The sequence below is a fragment of the Papio anubis genome, chromosome 6 (genome assembly GCF_008728515.1).
Source record: "Papio anubis isolate 15944 chromosome 6, Panubis1.0, whole genome shotgun sequence".
Lineage (NCBI taxonomy): Eukaryota > Metazoa > Chordata > Mammalia > Primates > Cercopithecidae > Papio > Papio anubis.
Genome location: NC_044981.1, coordinates 113,121,898 through 113,136,553, shown reverse-complemented (window position 1 = coordinate 113,136,553; position 14,656 = coordinate 113,121,898). Strand labels below are relative to the sequence as shown.

At 37.8% G+C, this 14,656-nt stretch overlaps 1 protein-coding gene and 1 non-coding gene across 4 annotated transcripts in view; one reads left to right on the top strand and one right to left on the bottom strand.

Moving 5' to 3' along the window:
• PPIL4 (peptidylprolyl isomerase like 4) overlaps positions 1–14,656 on the bottom strand; it is a 42,942-nt gene that overhangs the window by 10,183 nt on the left and 18,103 nt on the right. For all 3 annotated transcript variants that reach the window (XM_009205906.4, XM_003898063.5, XM_009205907.4), the window contains 4 exons: positions 14,011–14,135; positions 12,542–12,608; positions 8,455–8,566; positions 4,410–4,506 (listed from right to left, as the gene is read on the bottom strand). In XM_009205906.4, coding sequence (XP_009204170.1) covers positions 4,410–4,506; positions 8,455–8,566; positions 12,542–12,608; positions 14,011–14,135 — 401 coding nt within the window. The remainder of the gene's footprint in view (positions 1–4,409; positions 4,507–8,454; positions 8,567–12,541; positions 12,609–14,010; positions 14,136–14,656) is intronic.
• LOC116275548 lies at positions 4,012–4,073 on the top strand. The gene has a single exon (XR_004184663.1). It is a non-coding gene; the product is annotated as a U7 small nuclear RNA (small nuclear RNA).

Genomic DNA, 14,656 nt, shown 5'->3' with positions numbered 1-14,656 from the left:
ACCTCTGCCTCCCAGGTTCAAGCAATTCTCCTGCCTCAGCCTCCTGAGTAGCTGGGATTACAGGCACGTACCACCACGCCCAGCTAATTTTTTGTATCTTTAGTAGAAATGGGGCTTCCCATGTTTACCAGGCTGGTCTCGAACACCTGACCTCGTGATCCGCCTGCCTCAGCCACTCAAAGTGCTGGGATTACAGGTGTGAGCCACCACACCTGCCCATCATGTTTAAATTCTAATAAGAATTTATGAATAAAGTTAAATGAACAAAAATGTACATAATAGCCAGGCATGGTGGCTCACGCCTGTAATCCCAGCACTTTGGGAAGCCAAGGCGGGCAACTCACTCGAGGCCAGGAGTTTGAGACCACCACGGCCGACATGGTGAAACCCCATCTCTACTAAAAATACAAAAATTAGCTGGGCATGGTGGCGCAACCTATAACCCCAGCTACCCGGGAGGCTAAGGCAGGAAAACTGTTTGAACTTAGGAGGCAGAGACTTTCATGAGCCAACGTTGTACTACTGTACTCCAGCCTGGACAGAGCGGAACTCAGTCCCAAAATACATATATATACGCATAAAAGGACTACTTTTAGTAGCAAAGTGGGAACACCAAAATATCTAGTAATAAAGACATACTTAAATGCACTATAGTACTTCAATAAGATATATTATAAAGGAAGTTATCAACAATGATAAATGCTACAGAAAAAAGCCCTAGAAAGGTGTTTATGAAAATTAACATAAAAAGATTAACGCAAAAACTACATATACCATACAACGATTATAACTTTACATAAGACAAAGGCTTGAAAGAAACAAGGAGAAATAAAAAGAATCATGTGTCTAAGTGATGAAGCTATGAGTGAATCTTTTTAAATTTCATATAAATGTGTTAAAATTTTTTAATGTTTTAATTCAGAGATAAGTATTTTCTTAAATATACTATAATAGAATAAGAGAAAATATAAAATAGTTACAATTCCTGCTGAAAATAATCTCAACCTCAAATGTGGTTTCTGAGGAAGGCTGACATGGGCTGGAATAGTGGTTTTCCTAAGAAAGCTTATGAGGAAGCCCAACAGGCAGAGCTATGCTAGCTACATGTGGAACCACAGTAAACACAGACACACTTCCCTCAGGACTAGAGGCTCGTGTCTGCTTCACAACGCCACAGCTCAACACTTTCCGCAGGAATGTCTCACTTCTACATAAGATCAAATGAAAGACACTGTCCCTCCTAGCTTTCCATGAGATGGCTAAAGAGGGTTAGTCAGCTTGTACCATTCGATTACGACTCCGTTATCTCCAACTTCCCTCTTTCTACTATGCTACGCTGTTTCCAGGGCATCTTCTGGATCTTGCCTTTTCCAGATACACATTCCATAGCTCCTGCCTATGATTTCATTCTAATGTGTGCTCTGTACATGCTGCTCTGTCCAAATTCTTTAGAGCAGTGTTTTTCTTTCTTTTTTTCTGAGACTCAGTCTTGCCCTGTTGCCCAGGCTGGAGTGCAGTGGCCCGATCTTAGCTCCTGCAACCTCCCCATCCAGGGTTCAAGCAATTCTCCTGCTCAGCCTCCCAAGTAGCTGTGACTACAGGTGTGCACCACCACACTCAGCTAATTTTTGTATTTTTAGTCGAGACAGGGTTTCGCCATGTTGTCCAGGCTGGTCTCAAACTCCTGACCTCAAGTGATCCACCTGCCTTGGTCTCCCAAAGTGCTGGGATTACAGGCGTGAGCCACTGCACCCAGCTCAGAGCAGTGTTTTTCAAACTGATGACTATAATCCATCAATGGGGTACAAAATCTATTTAGTGAGCCACAACAGCACTTAAAAAAAATACAGAAATACAGTATATGCCACCTAAAAAATTTTTTTTATTCTATTAACCTTTTGGTTCAAGTGTGTGTGTGTGTGTGTATGAATGATTATACCACGACTGTACTGGGTTAAGATAAAAACTGTATTTTTAAATTTTTTTCATGTTTTTGAGATGGAGTTTCACTCTTGTTGCCCAGGCTGGGCGATATCGGCTCACCACAACGTCTGCCTCCCGGGTTCAAGCAATTCTCCTGCCTCAGCCTCCTGAATAGGTGGGATTACAGGTATCCGCCACCACAACTGGCTAATTTTTTGTATTTTTAGTAGAGATGGGGTTTCTGCATGTTGGCCAGGCTGGTGTTGAACTCTCAACCTCAGGTGATTTGCCCACCTCAGCCTCCCAAAGTGCTGGGATTACAGGCATGAGCTACTGCGCCCGGTCAATTTTTTTTTTTTTTTTTAAAGAAAAGAAATGGAGACAGGGTCTCACTATATTGCCCCAGCAGGTCTCACATTTCTGGGCTCAAGCAATCCTCCCACCTCAGCCTCCCAAAGTGCTGGGATTACTGGCATGAGCCACTGCACCCAGCCTATTTCTTAAATGATGGATCATACGAGAGAACACAGCACTCTACCTCAGCCCTCCTATCTCCCATATTAGCGTCACAGCTTTGTCACTTTTTTCAGTGTTGAGGGTATTCTCTAACCTCTCAACCCTTATTATGAGTCCCATATCCCTTTGCAATATTTATTTGCAATAATTTAGACATATTTAGAATGGTAATTATTTAGTGTTTGTTCTTTTCCCCACTCCAACAATAAAATGTAAGCTCTGTGTGGGCAGGAACTGAATATCTTTCATTGCTAAACTGGGTATGTGACAGATGCTAACTATGTATCTGTTGATTACTTGTCATACCCTCAAGACACTTGTTATATCTCCTGCTTTCTCATTTACCCACTATCTTGTACTTACCACTAAAATCAACAATTTTAGAAGACATCAAATCCCTCTCCCTTTGAATAAAACACAAATCTGTGAGCTCACTGCTCTCTTTTCTCCAATTTCTTCCCTGAGGTCTAGTTGGGCCAAGTTATTTCCTTCTCCTACTTCTATTTTTGATTCTTCTTCTTAATAACCTATATTCTTCAGTAATTTCTTTCTCTTAAGGCCCATAAAGTAGATGACACCATGCCTTCTTAATTGTCTTAAGACAACTTATCTCCACATCAGACTAGCCCCTAATGGCATTTCTCTCTTTTGCATCAACTTCAAAAGGCTAGAAGCTACACGATTCCATATAGATATATGTGTGGTTATTTCAATTAACTAAAATTAAAGAAAACTTAAAATTCCCCTTCTTCCAGCTACAGTTATTAGTAATAAGCCTAAATTTAATTTCAAAGATTTGGCAAATAAATATCAAATGTATTCCATTCATACCTTTTATGATTTTGAGCTTTCAATCATATGCCCTTGAATGTTGATTTTTTTCTGACCAAATCTCATCTTCTTGTTTGGTCTGTCTGCATGTGAAAGCCTCTCCTCATGCTGATTTTATCATCTTTCTTCAAACTTGATACAACTCTAACACCTCACAATGCTTTATGCATTGCAGACAGTCAACACATCTTAAAACATGAATATAGACCAGGTCAATCTGATATTCATCTTTCTTGATGAGTACTTGGAAAAGAAATGTCTACATGTGTGGGAAAAAAATCCCTGAAATACCAACAGAAACTAGGAAACAGAGACCCCATTTACCAGAAAGAATCACAAAATAACTCTTGCAATGTGTGGAGTGATATATTTACAATGGGAAAAATTAGTGAATAAATTTAAATGTCATAATATAAACTGTATGTTTCAATACTTTTTACATATCTCAACCTAAAACTTGGAAGAACCTGAAGTAAATGGTCAAGTCAAAGGATCTTTTTAATCCTATAAAAGTGAACTCTTACACTCAGTAGAAGCCCAATAAATATTTGTTGTTGAAATTACAACATACTATACCGAAAGAAGTAACCTAACTTTGTAACAGAGAACAACAGGATTTTATTATCTAAATAAGGAAGTTAAACATAAGAATGGTTAGCACAAAAGATTCAGCTTACCAATAATAAATTTTTGATTATGAGGAATAGAAAACACTACAATTACATATAGAAAATACAAAGCTAGTGTTACAGCTCTTTTAGAATCTGTCTAGCAGGCTTTCTGGTTTTTGCAGGAAAGTCTCCCCGAAAAGAAAATACAAATCTTACCTGAACATCTTCTGAGAATATGGTAAGTAGGAAAGTACTTAACCTAGAGTAAGAAGGTATTAATAAAAGGATTAGGCTACAGATTTCTTTCAACCTTAACTTACTCCATACACTAGAGTATAGTGAAAAAGCAAACTATATGTAAGATCTTGAAAAGAGATAATGATAAACTAAGTTACTTCCTCACAAACAATCTGGATTCAGGAACTTTGTCTTCTATAGCTTTTGTGACTGTTCATAACACACCACACAGTACTCTACACATAGCAGATGGTCAATACATATTAACTAAGTGATTCTTGGTAAGGATACTCCTGTTTGGGCTTTACTTTATCTTTCAGAACCAAATTAGATGGTTTATCCTGTTCTTTTTCATACTCCTTGAAATCACTCTTGGTGTATTTCCCACCTATTTATTAAGAAAAGAAAAAAAGAGCTTAGTAAAAAAAACCATCTAGTTAATCAAGAACAATAATTATTTTATAAAAGGTATAAGAGCTATTTTATAAATGGCATATATCGAGAGACAGAGAAAGAGAACAAAAGCTTGTTCCCTTCGCCATTACTAATTTAACTGAAATCAGATATCCATTTTGCTAGGTAGCCACATGCTGCCACCTAACGATATATGTGAATATTACAACACCAAACTTTCAAATAAATTACACACAAGCAGTGTTTAAGCAGAGCCATTGAGCCCACGAGAACAGTAAGTTCAATGGAAAACTGAGGATTTGGGACCTGAGTTTAAGATCTGAAAGACTTAAGTTTGGGAGAAGTGAGACTTTAAGAGACCTTTTAAAGATTTTTTTTTTTTTTTTTTTTTTGAGACGGAGCCCTGCCTGCCTTCTGGGTTGGCGGGGCGGGTGACCAGATCTCAGCTCACTGTACCCCGCCCCGGGTTCACGCCATTCTCCCTTCTCAGCTCCCCCGAGTAGCTGGGACCACAGGCGCCCGCCACTCGGGCCTCGCTAGTTTTTGTATTTTTTAGTAGAGACGGGTTTCACCGTTAGCCAGGATGGTCTCGACCTCCTGACCTCGATCTGCCCGCCCTCGGCCTCCCAGTGCTGGGATTACAGGCTTGAGCCACCGCGCCCGGCTAAAGATCTAACCAGATAGTGAGCGCCTGTAATCCCAGCTACTCGGGAGGCTGAGGCAGGAGAATCGCGTGAACCTGGGAGGCAGAGGTTGCAGTGAGCTGGGATTGTGCCACTGCACTCCAGGCTGAGCGACAGTGAGAAACTTTGTTTCAAAACTGTCTATATGTATATGTATATGTATATGTATATCTATATCTATATCTATATCTATATCTAACAAGAGATACTGTGCTGCCAAATGGCAACAGAGCATCAGGCAAACAGAAGAGGGCAGGATGTGCAGAAGATCACCAAACAGCTGTGAGAGGAGAAAGTGGGTAATAGCAGCAAAGACAAACTGTCTCGACTTTGAAATTCTAACTTAGGGGCAACTTTATTCCTCCCAAGTGCCAAAAATCGCTTCAGGAAAATAGGACCTACTGCTACATCCTAACTAGCTTGGTAGCGCTGAAAGGAAGAGCATTCAATGCAGCCTCTCTACTCTCAAGCCTAGTCTCCTACCAGATGAGAATTCAATTCTCAAGTCTCCTACCAGATGAGAATTCAATTCGTATCCACATCCCAGACCTGTTGACTGCCCTGCCTTTCCTATCCCTCAACTATACCACCAGGAAATGCTTTTGTAGAAAGGCTTCCTACAGAAGGGTCCTAGATTAAATGTACAAGTAAAACAAACTGGAGTTATAGAGAGAGGTTTTGACTGGGAATCCTATATATACCTTGATTGTCAGGGTTTTAAAGGGCGACCTACGGGGTAAGCAAAAAAGACAAGATCAATCTATTTGGCAATTCCAGAGACTCCAGAAACAAAAATGGCCAGCAATGTTTCCCATAAATGTGAAACAGACTACTGCAAGAGTTAAAATAACTGGTAACGGTAACAAACAGCCATCATTTATCATTGAAAAATTATTTGCCATCTGCCTGCCATTAAAATAAGTCTCACTATGGATGAGGCAGTTACCATATAACAGAAAGGGCAGCACATTAATGTAACAGGTTCTTGACTGTAGTGGGAGGTCCTAGGTAAAACACCACTTCTCTGCAATTCATTATCTTTATTTACATTGTCTTCATTTATAAACTGAAAATAATATCAACATTTCACAGAGTTACTGGAATCATCAGACTATAAAGGAAAGTACTTAGTGCTGTGAATGACACATTATACACATTAAAGTTATAAATCTGAATCAACTGCATATATAATTATCTCAAAATTAACTGAGAATAAACCGTATGTTTATGATGGCATGTACAAAACCAAAGCCTCTCCCTCCTATATGACATTTTATCTTAGGAAAAAACATGAAGAAATTTATTTAAAAGTAATAAGAAAGTAGTATTATTTATTCAGTGGGTGGATAGGCTGAGAAGACAGGATTGAGAGGGTAAAAAAACAAACCAAATTTAGACTCTGTCTAAATCTTCCATGTATGTACTCTAGGTAAATCATGTCTCAAGATTATGCCTCAAATTCCATATCTATAATGAGGAATTACAATACTTATTTCATACACTTCCCAAATGATACAATTAAACTAGCTCTTTGCAAGCAAAGCTCTACGTAAGAGCCACTTGGCATCACTACTGGCCAGAACTACACTGCATCAGGCCAGCAGCTCACCAAGACTTCCGAATACACTTATTGGAATCTTTTGTTCACAAAGTTGTAATTATCCTATGTGAAAAAAATCTTAGTACTTCAATTTAGTTTTCACAAATCACTCAAACAGCACTGTCAAAAACTAGCCATCTGTTGTAAAAGGAGGTAAGGTTTCATGGAAGAAACTAATAGTACATGGAACTCCAATCCAAGTCACCCTCTCCCTTATCACAGAGATCACGGCTTCCACTGAGCAGTCCTTGCCTACATTAGTCACACTAATAATTTCTTCCTTCTCTAAACTCCCATAAGGTAACAGAATCTACCAAACAATTCAGCAAATCACAACTAGTGTTTTTCTTTCTTACTAAAAACAGACAAAAAAAAAGTTCATTAAAGTCATGGGAAATGAGTGTTATAGAAAAAGAAAGTAACCCTAAAATTCCCAGTAAAATTCAGCATTACATGAGTAACTACCAAAGTGAAACTTTTTAAAAACACTGCATCAAAAACCAAAACCTCGTATTATTTCAACATATGAAAGACCCAACTTTAAGACTGACATGCTACCAGGAATGTATTTCACATATATGCATATGTGGGAAATGTAATATGTACAAGGGTGGAACATACTGCTAGGGATATGAAAGAGTAAAAATTCAGAAAACCTATTAACAGGGCTGGTTCATTTTACATACTGATATGAACTGATCTCTTAGATAAACTGTTAATTCAAAAGTGCAACGTACAAAAACAGTATGTATAGACTGCATCCTTTGTATTTTCCTTTGTAAAAGGAGAAAATCATATATATACACACACACATACATATGTGCACATATGTATTCAAAGAATGTAGGAGAAAGTTAGTACCAATAGGTAATAATGGTTACCTGGAAGAGAAATTAGATAGATGAGGAGCAGGAATGAATGAGACTTTTATCTACCTTTCCATGGACCTTTTCTATTTTGCATCATACGACAACTAAAACAAACTTAAAAAAATTTAAGTTGTGCACCTAAAAGACTCAAAACACGATAAAGTCAAAACAATTACTTTGGAAACATATCATGTCTGCAGTGGATAATTATTAGTAATTTATAATATAGTCGAACATAGAAAATATAATTTTTCATCAGTTTAAAATACACACACAGGTGCACACATGCATGTGCACACACACACACACTCTACCTCAGATTCTAGATAGCAGGTTTGTAAAATTATAAATGGCAGGAGTTACATCAATTAATATTTCTCCTAATTAACAGCACTCAATAAAAGGCTCATACAAGCAGGAAAAGCAGAACAAAAACAAGGCCAGGCGTGGTGGCTCACGCCTGTAATCCCAGCACTTTAGGAGGCCGAGGCAGGCTGATCACCTGAGGTCAGGAGTTCGAGACCAGCCTGGCCAACATGGTAAAACACCATCTCTACTAAAAATACAAAAATTAGCTGGGTGTGGTGGCACATGTCTGTAATCCCAGCTACTTGGGAGGCTGAGGCATGAGAATGGCTTGAACCTGGGAGACAGAGGTTGCAGTGAGCCAAGATTGTGCCACTGCACTCCAGCCTGGGCAACAGAGCGAGACTCCAGCTCAAAAAAAAGTAAAAGGTAGAACAAAAACAAAAGAAGATAAACCATCATACCTTTTCCTTTCCATTTAACCTTTGCAACAGATTGGCTAAAATCCACATGTATTCTTCTGTCATCTATAAGTACATTGTCCATTTTGAAGAATGCTTTCTCACAATCTTCTTCCTGATAATAATTATAAAAACTCAAGCATAAATCTTTATGGAAAAATTCCTGTAGCTAGAATACTGAAAATACAAAAAGTTTGTTACAAAAATTGATGTTTGAATATTTATTACACACCCGATGCTGTTAAATCCTTTGTATCTATTCTCTCAAATAACTCTGGTAACAACCCCATGAGGTACTATCCATTTTCTTAATGAGAAAACCGAAGTTTAGAGAAGTATAGAAGTTGTTGGCAAGAGTCAGAGCCAGGATTTTAAAGAGGCAGTCAACAGACAAATATATACTCACTGACTGTATTATACAAGTTCACAATCCTTTTTACTCAAAATTCAAAAACATCCTGAAAAATTAAAGTTGTTTTCATAAGTTTGGTGTTAAAATTAATTTGGCAGTAACACCGGACCTAATGGTAGGTTATGACCTTTTTTTAATCCACTTAATAAGAATATTCATTTGTTTCACTGCAGAAATACTTTTGTGATGGATTATGGAATGCTGACCCAGAAAGGTATTACATAATCACAGATGTAATGTATATGTGTGTGTATGCATATACCTTTCTGAATTCTGAAAAATTCTAAATTAGGAAGCCTAGTTATTCTCAAGGGTTTTAGATAATGAACTGTGAGCCTGCAATACCAAGGTCTGTGCTATGCAAGAATCCTTCCTGTCAGTAACTTCACAATTCTAAATCTGTTTCTGACACTGACAGTAACATACTTCTACTCAGTACTGATCAATTTTCTTTTACATTCCTGGAAATTTATTCTTACTAGAGATAACCCAAAGAGAAGCAGATAAAATAGTTATAATCATATTTATTACATGTGTCAATAATTAAATTATAAACTCCATGAAGATATAGACAAAGCTTGATTCGTCTTTGTAACTACATCATTTAGAACATCATATGGCATGGTATCTAAAACGCAGGGAATCAGTGTACGCTTCATGAATCTGACTGATTATTTTCAGGCAGGTATAATTCTATCACCATGCCATTTCCCCAAAGAGAAAGCTCTGAGATCACTTTTTCAGGAGGATAGTATTTACAAATACTCAATTTACTAACAGCTAAATAATAGTTAAGAAATCTCTTCAAAATTGAAAAACTGATTCAAAAATATACATATAAATTCAAAAGTCAAAAACAGCTATGACAATCTTCAAAAATAACAAAGTTGGAAGACTCACACTGTAAGTTATCAAGACATTATAAATCTATAGTGATTAACACAATGTAACAGTGGTATATGAATAGACAAATAGATCAGTGCAACAGTATAGCATCTAGAAACAGACTCTCTATATATATGGATACCTGATTTATAACAAAAGTGGTACTACAGAGCTGTGGGGCAGGACAACTTTTTTTATTATTTTATTTTTTTCATCAGTAGAAACCTCAGAGAAAAAGGACAATCTTTTATTTATTTATTATTTTTTTGAGACAGAGTCTTGCTCTGTCACCAGGTTGGAGTGCAGTGGCACGATCTTGACTCACTGCAACCTCCACCTTCCGGGTTCAAGCGATTCTCCTGCCTCAGTCTCCCGAGTAGCTGGGACTACAGGCATGCGCCACCACGCCCAGCTAATTTTTGTATTTTTGGTAGACGGGGTTTCACCATGTTGGCCAGGATGGTCTCACCTCTTGACCTCGTGATCTGCCCGCTTCGGCCTCCCAAAGTGCTGGGATTACAGGCGTGAGCCACCACGCCCAGCCAGGACAACCTTTTAAATAAATGGGTGCTGAGTGTCACTTGGCAATCCAATGTAAGAAAAACGAAACAATGTAATACACATACACCAAAAGCAAATTACAGAATTGAATGGGAAACAATTTCACAACAAAGCTTCTAAAAATAATACAGGAGAATATCCTCATGTCTTTGAAGTAGGCAAAGATTTTTTAAATAGGCCATTAAAAAGGAAGAAAAATATTGACAAACTGAACCATTAAAATTAGAAATCTGTTTATCAAAAGACACCATTAAGAAAGGAAAAAGGCATGCCTGTGGTCCCAGTTACTCAGGAGCTAAAATTGGAGAATCACTTGAGCCCATGAGCTCAAGTTCAGCCTTGGCAACACAGAGTGATCATGTCCCTTTAAAAAAAAAAAAAAAAAAAAAAAGGAAAAAGAAAGAAATGCACAGAGCAGAGATATCTGTATCACACATAATCAAAAAAGAGCTTGCATCCAGAAAATGTAACAAGTCCTTAGAGATCAATAAAAAACCAAAACAGCAGGTGCAGTGGCTCAAATCTATAATTCCAGCACTTTGCGAGGCCAAGGCAGGTGGATCACTTGAGGTCAGGAGTTCAAGACCAGCCTGGCCAACATCATGAAACCCTGTATCTACTAAAAATACAAAAATGAGCCAGGTGTGGTGGCAAGCACCTGTAATCTCAGCTACTTGGGATGCTGAGGCAGGAGAATCGCTTGAAACTGGGAGGCGGAGGTTGCAGTGAGCTGAGATCATGCGACTGCACTCTAGCCTGGGTGGCAAAGCAAAACTCTGTTTCAAAAAAACAAAAAGAAAAAAACAAAGAAAATGGCATAGCTGCAAAAAACTGAAAACATGGGCAGTCATTAGTCTATGTGCTACAAATGAAGTGAAATTTTATTTGTCAGCAAACAAATAATAGATTGCATAGTATCAATGATAGAATGCTAGCGCAGGTCTGCAAGTTTTCACAGCAAACCAAAGGTAAAGGTCTTTCTCCTGGCACCAATGTTCCTTTCAAGTATCATTTCTGGTATATCTGACACAGTGTCTACATATAACTTTATGTGTCTATCTTCCTCAACCCTCCAGGATTCATCTTGTATCCCTAGACCTTACTGCTGTGTCTGAAAACATAAAAGGTATCCCATAAATGCTTTGTAATAATTAAAACTTAGAATGAGCTACTATTGTATACATATGAGTCCAAAGGTGCATTATAAAAGAGCATGCCATAGCATAGCGTAAACTCAATGGGAACAGAGTCAGACATATCTGAGTTCAAATCCCAGCTATGACATTCATTCACTAGGTGTGTGACTTTGAACAAGTCACATTAGCATCATGTGTCTCAGTTAACTTATTTGGAAAAGGGGATGATCCCTATCTTACATAACTGTGAGGATTAAACGCAGCAAAAGTAACATGATGCCTAGCTTAAAGTAAGTATTTGAGCAACATAAGCTATCATTATTACAGCTCTAGAAGGGACCATCTAATCTAATACCCAAGTTCCATTTATAAGAAGGTAAGACCTAGAAAGAAGGGTTAACTAAACTGCCAAATATCATACAATAGCTGGCTAGTGACAAAAGATGGATTAATATCTAAATCTTAACACCCAGTTCAGTTCTCTATTATGCAATTTTATCTCCACTTAAGTAACAGTGAAAAATTATTAAAAGTCTCTGAAGGGCTTTACTTAGAACTTAAAGTTCTAAGATTGACTGGGCACGGTGGCTCATGCCTGTAATCCCAACACTTTGGGAGGCCGAGGCAGGTGGAGCGCTTGAGGTCAGGAGTTCAAGACCAGCCTGGCCAACATGGTGAAACCCCGTCTCTACTGAAAATACAAAAAATTAGGAGGGCATGGTGGTGAGCACCTGTAATCCCAGCTACTCGGGAGGCTGAGGCAAGAGAATCACTTGAACCAGGAGGTGGAGGTTGCAGTGAGCTGAGATTGTGCCACTGCACTCCAGCCTGGGTGACAGAGTGAGACCCTGTCTCCAAAAAAAAAAAAAAAAGTTCTAAACATACTTTCATGCAGATTGCACCTGAACCTAAAGTAAAAGTACGTATGTTAACATCAACAGATGTTGAACTTATCCCCTATATGGATACAATAAACTTTGGGGAGTGCCAAAAGAAAGGGCAATTCTAGAAACTAGAAAAAGCTCTATAATTTTTCACATTTTAATACCATAGAAAAGCAAATAAATACCAAACTTATGCCTGTATTATGACGTACCTTTTCAAATTCAATAAAAGCATAACAGAGGGACTCTCCTGTCTTCCAGTCCCGGATAACTTCACAACTGAAACAAAGTATTTAAAAGTGACTTAAAAAAAAAAAAGGGAAGCAAGCATTCACTCTCACTCTCCAAAACTGAAGAAGAAATAAGTCAGTTATTACAAGGCAAAGTTAAATTCATAGATTATTTTTCCAAATTCATTTAATAACAATTCTTTTTTTAAAATAGTTCACCAGAGCAGTAACTAAATTATCTAAATTCTACTCTAAGTGCCCCATGTAGGCCTACAGTCCTAAATTCCCTTAAGCACTGAAGGAAGAATAAAAATATTTAATTTTCCTTTGGCAAAAGTAAACTACTGCTAAAAACTTTTAAAATCACAACACTTTTCTAGTCCAAATATAGACGAATTATAGAATATCTAACATTACTGTAGAATAATGCATACTCATGCACATATAAATGTTTAGTAAGTTTAAGCTTTGAAATTTTTGAATTTTAATATAAATCAAGCTCAAATTTAACACTGTAAGCACAATGTTAATTACACAACTAATATACCATAATAACCAAGTGAAAAGGCCAGTAAGCTGGAGTTGAAAGCACCTGGCTTGTCCCTTTCCCCAAGTGTCGTCTCATTTTAAAAACCTGAAACGAGGCCGGGCGTAGTGGCTCACGCCTGTAATCCCAGCACTTTGGGAGGCCAACGCGGACGGATCACAAGGTCAGGAGTTCGAGACTAGCCTGGCCAATATGGTGAAACCCTGTCTCTACTAAAAATACAAAAACTAGCTGGGCGTGGTGGCACACACCTGTAGTCCCAGCTACTCAGGAGGCCAAGGCGGAAGAAGCCTGAACCTGGGAGGCGGAGGTTGCAGTGAGCTGAGATCACTGTACTCCAGCCTGGGCAACAGAGCGAGACTCAGTCTCAAAAAAAACAACAAAAACAAAAACAAAAACAAAATCCCTGAAACGAAAGGAAACCCTAAATATAATACTTTTTAATCAATTACAAAATAGTCCCCTTCCTCACAGAAATACTAGCTTCACAGATTTTTTCATTAATGCAGGGAAAATGAACCAAAATAAAAATTTTAGAAAACTTAAATTAATTTTGACATAAATTGCTGATAATTCCAGGAGTTGAATGAGATAAATATTTTAAATATTAAAGAAGGCTGTTGAAAGTATTACAGAACTAGATTTAAATTGTTTCATTCATTTCCTGTTTTAGAATAAAAACGTGTTGGGAGTGTGAGATTCAATTATTTATCTCTATGTGTATGTGTGTGTATGTATACACACACATACATACTTTTCTTCCCTACTGTCCAGACTCACCTGTAAAAATTTACCAGTACAAAATTCACCTAGAATTCACAGAATCATCAAAATATTCCATTAGAAAACCACCAAATAATACTTAGTTTTTCCAAATATCTCTTTCACTAATTCTAAGGATTACCTTCTTATTGGCCCAAATCTAGAGAATATTATTTCCAGATCCTCATCTGTGGTCACTGGGTTCAATTTACACACAAACAGTACATTTTCTGGAGGTTTAATATCTGCATCAGGTAGGTCTCCCACCTAAATTATAAACAAACAAAAACATAAATCAATTCCTATTTAGTTTCCATTCTAAATCCTATCCAATCCCACAATGCTGATTTCCTTAAAACATCTGAATTTATATCATAAACTGCAGGCTCTGGAAAACAAATCCAGAAAGATTTCAAAATTTGAACTACACTGTTCCTATTCTTAACAGTAATATTAACAGTAACAGCTAACATTTAAATACCTCATACTTTGTGTGAACAGTGCTTGGGGCTTCATGTCTATTACGCTAATTCTTAAAACAATCCTGCAATTTCCATTTTAAAGACAAGTATTAAGTGGACGGGCATGGTAGCTCACGCCTGTAATCCCAGCACTTTGGGAGGCCAAGGGGGACAGATACTTGAGGTCAGCAGTTCAAGACCAGCCTGGTCAACATGGTGAAAACCCATCTCGACTAAAAATACAAAAATTAGACGGGCGTGGTGGTGTGCACCTGTATTTCCTAACTACTCAGGACACTGAGCCAGTAGAATCGCTGGAACCCAGGA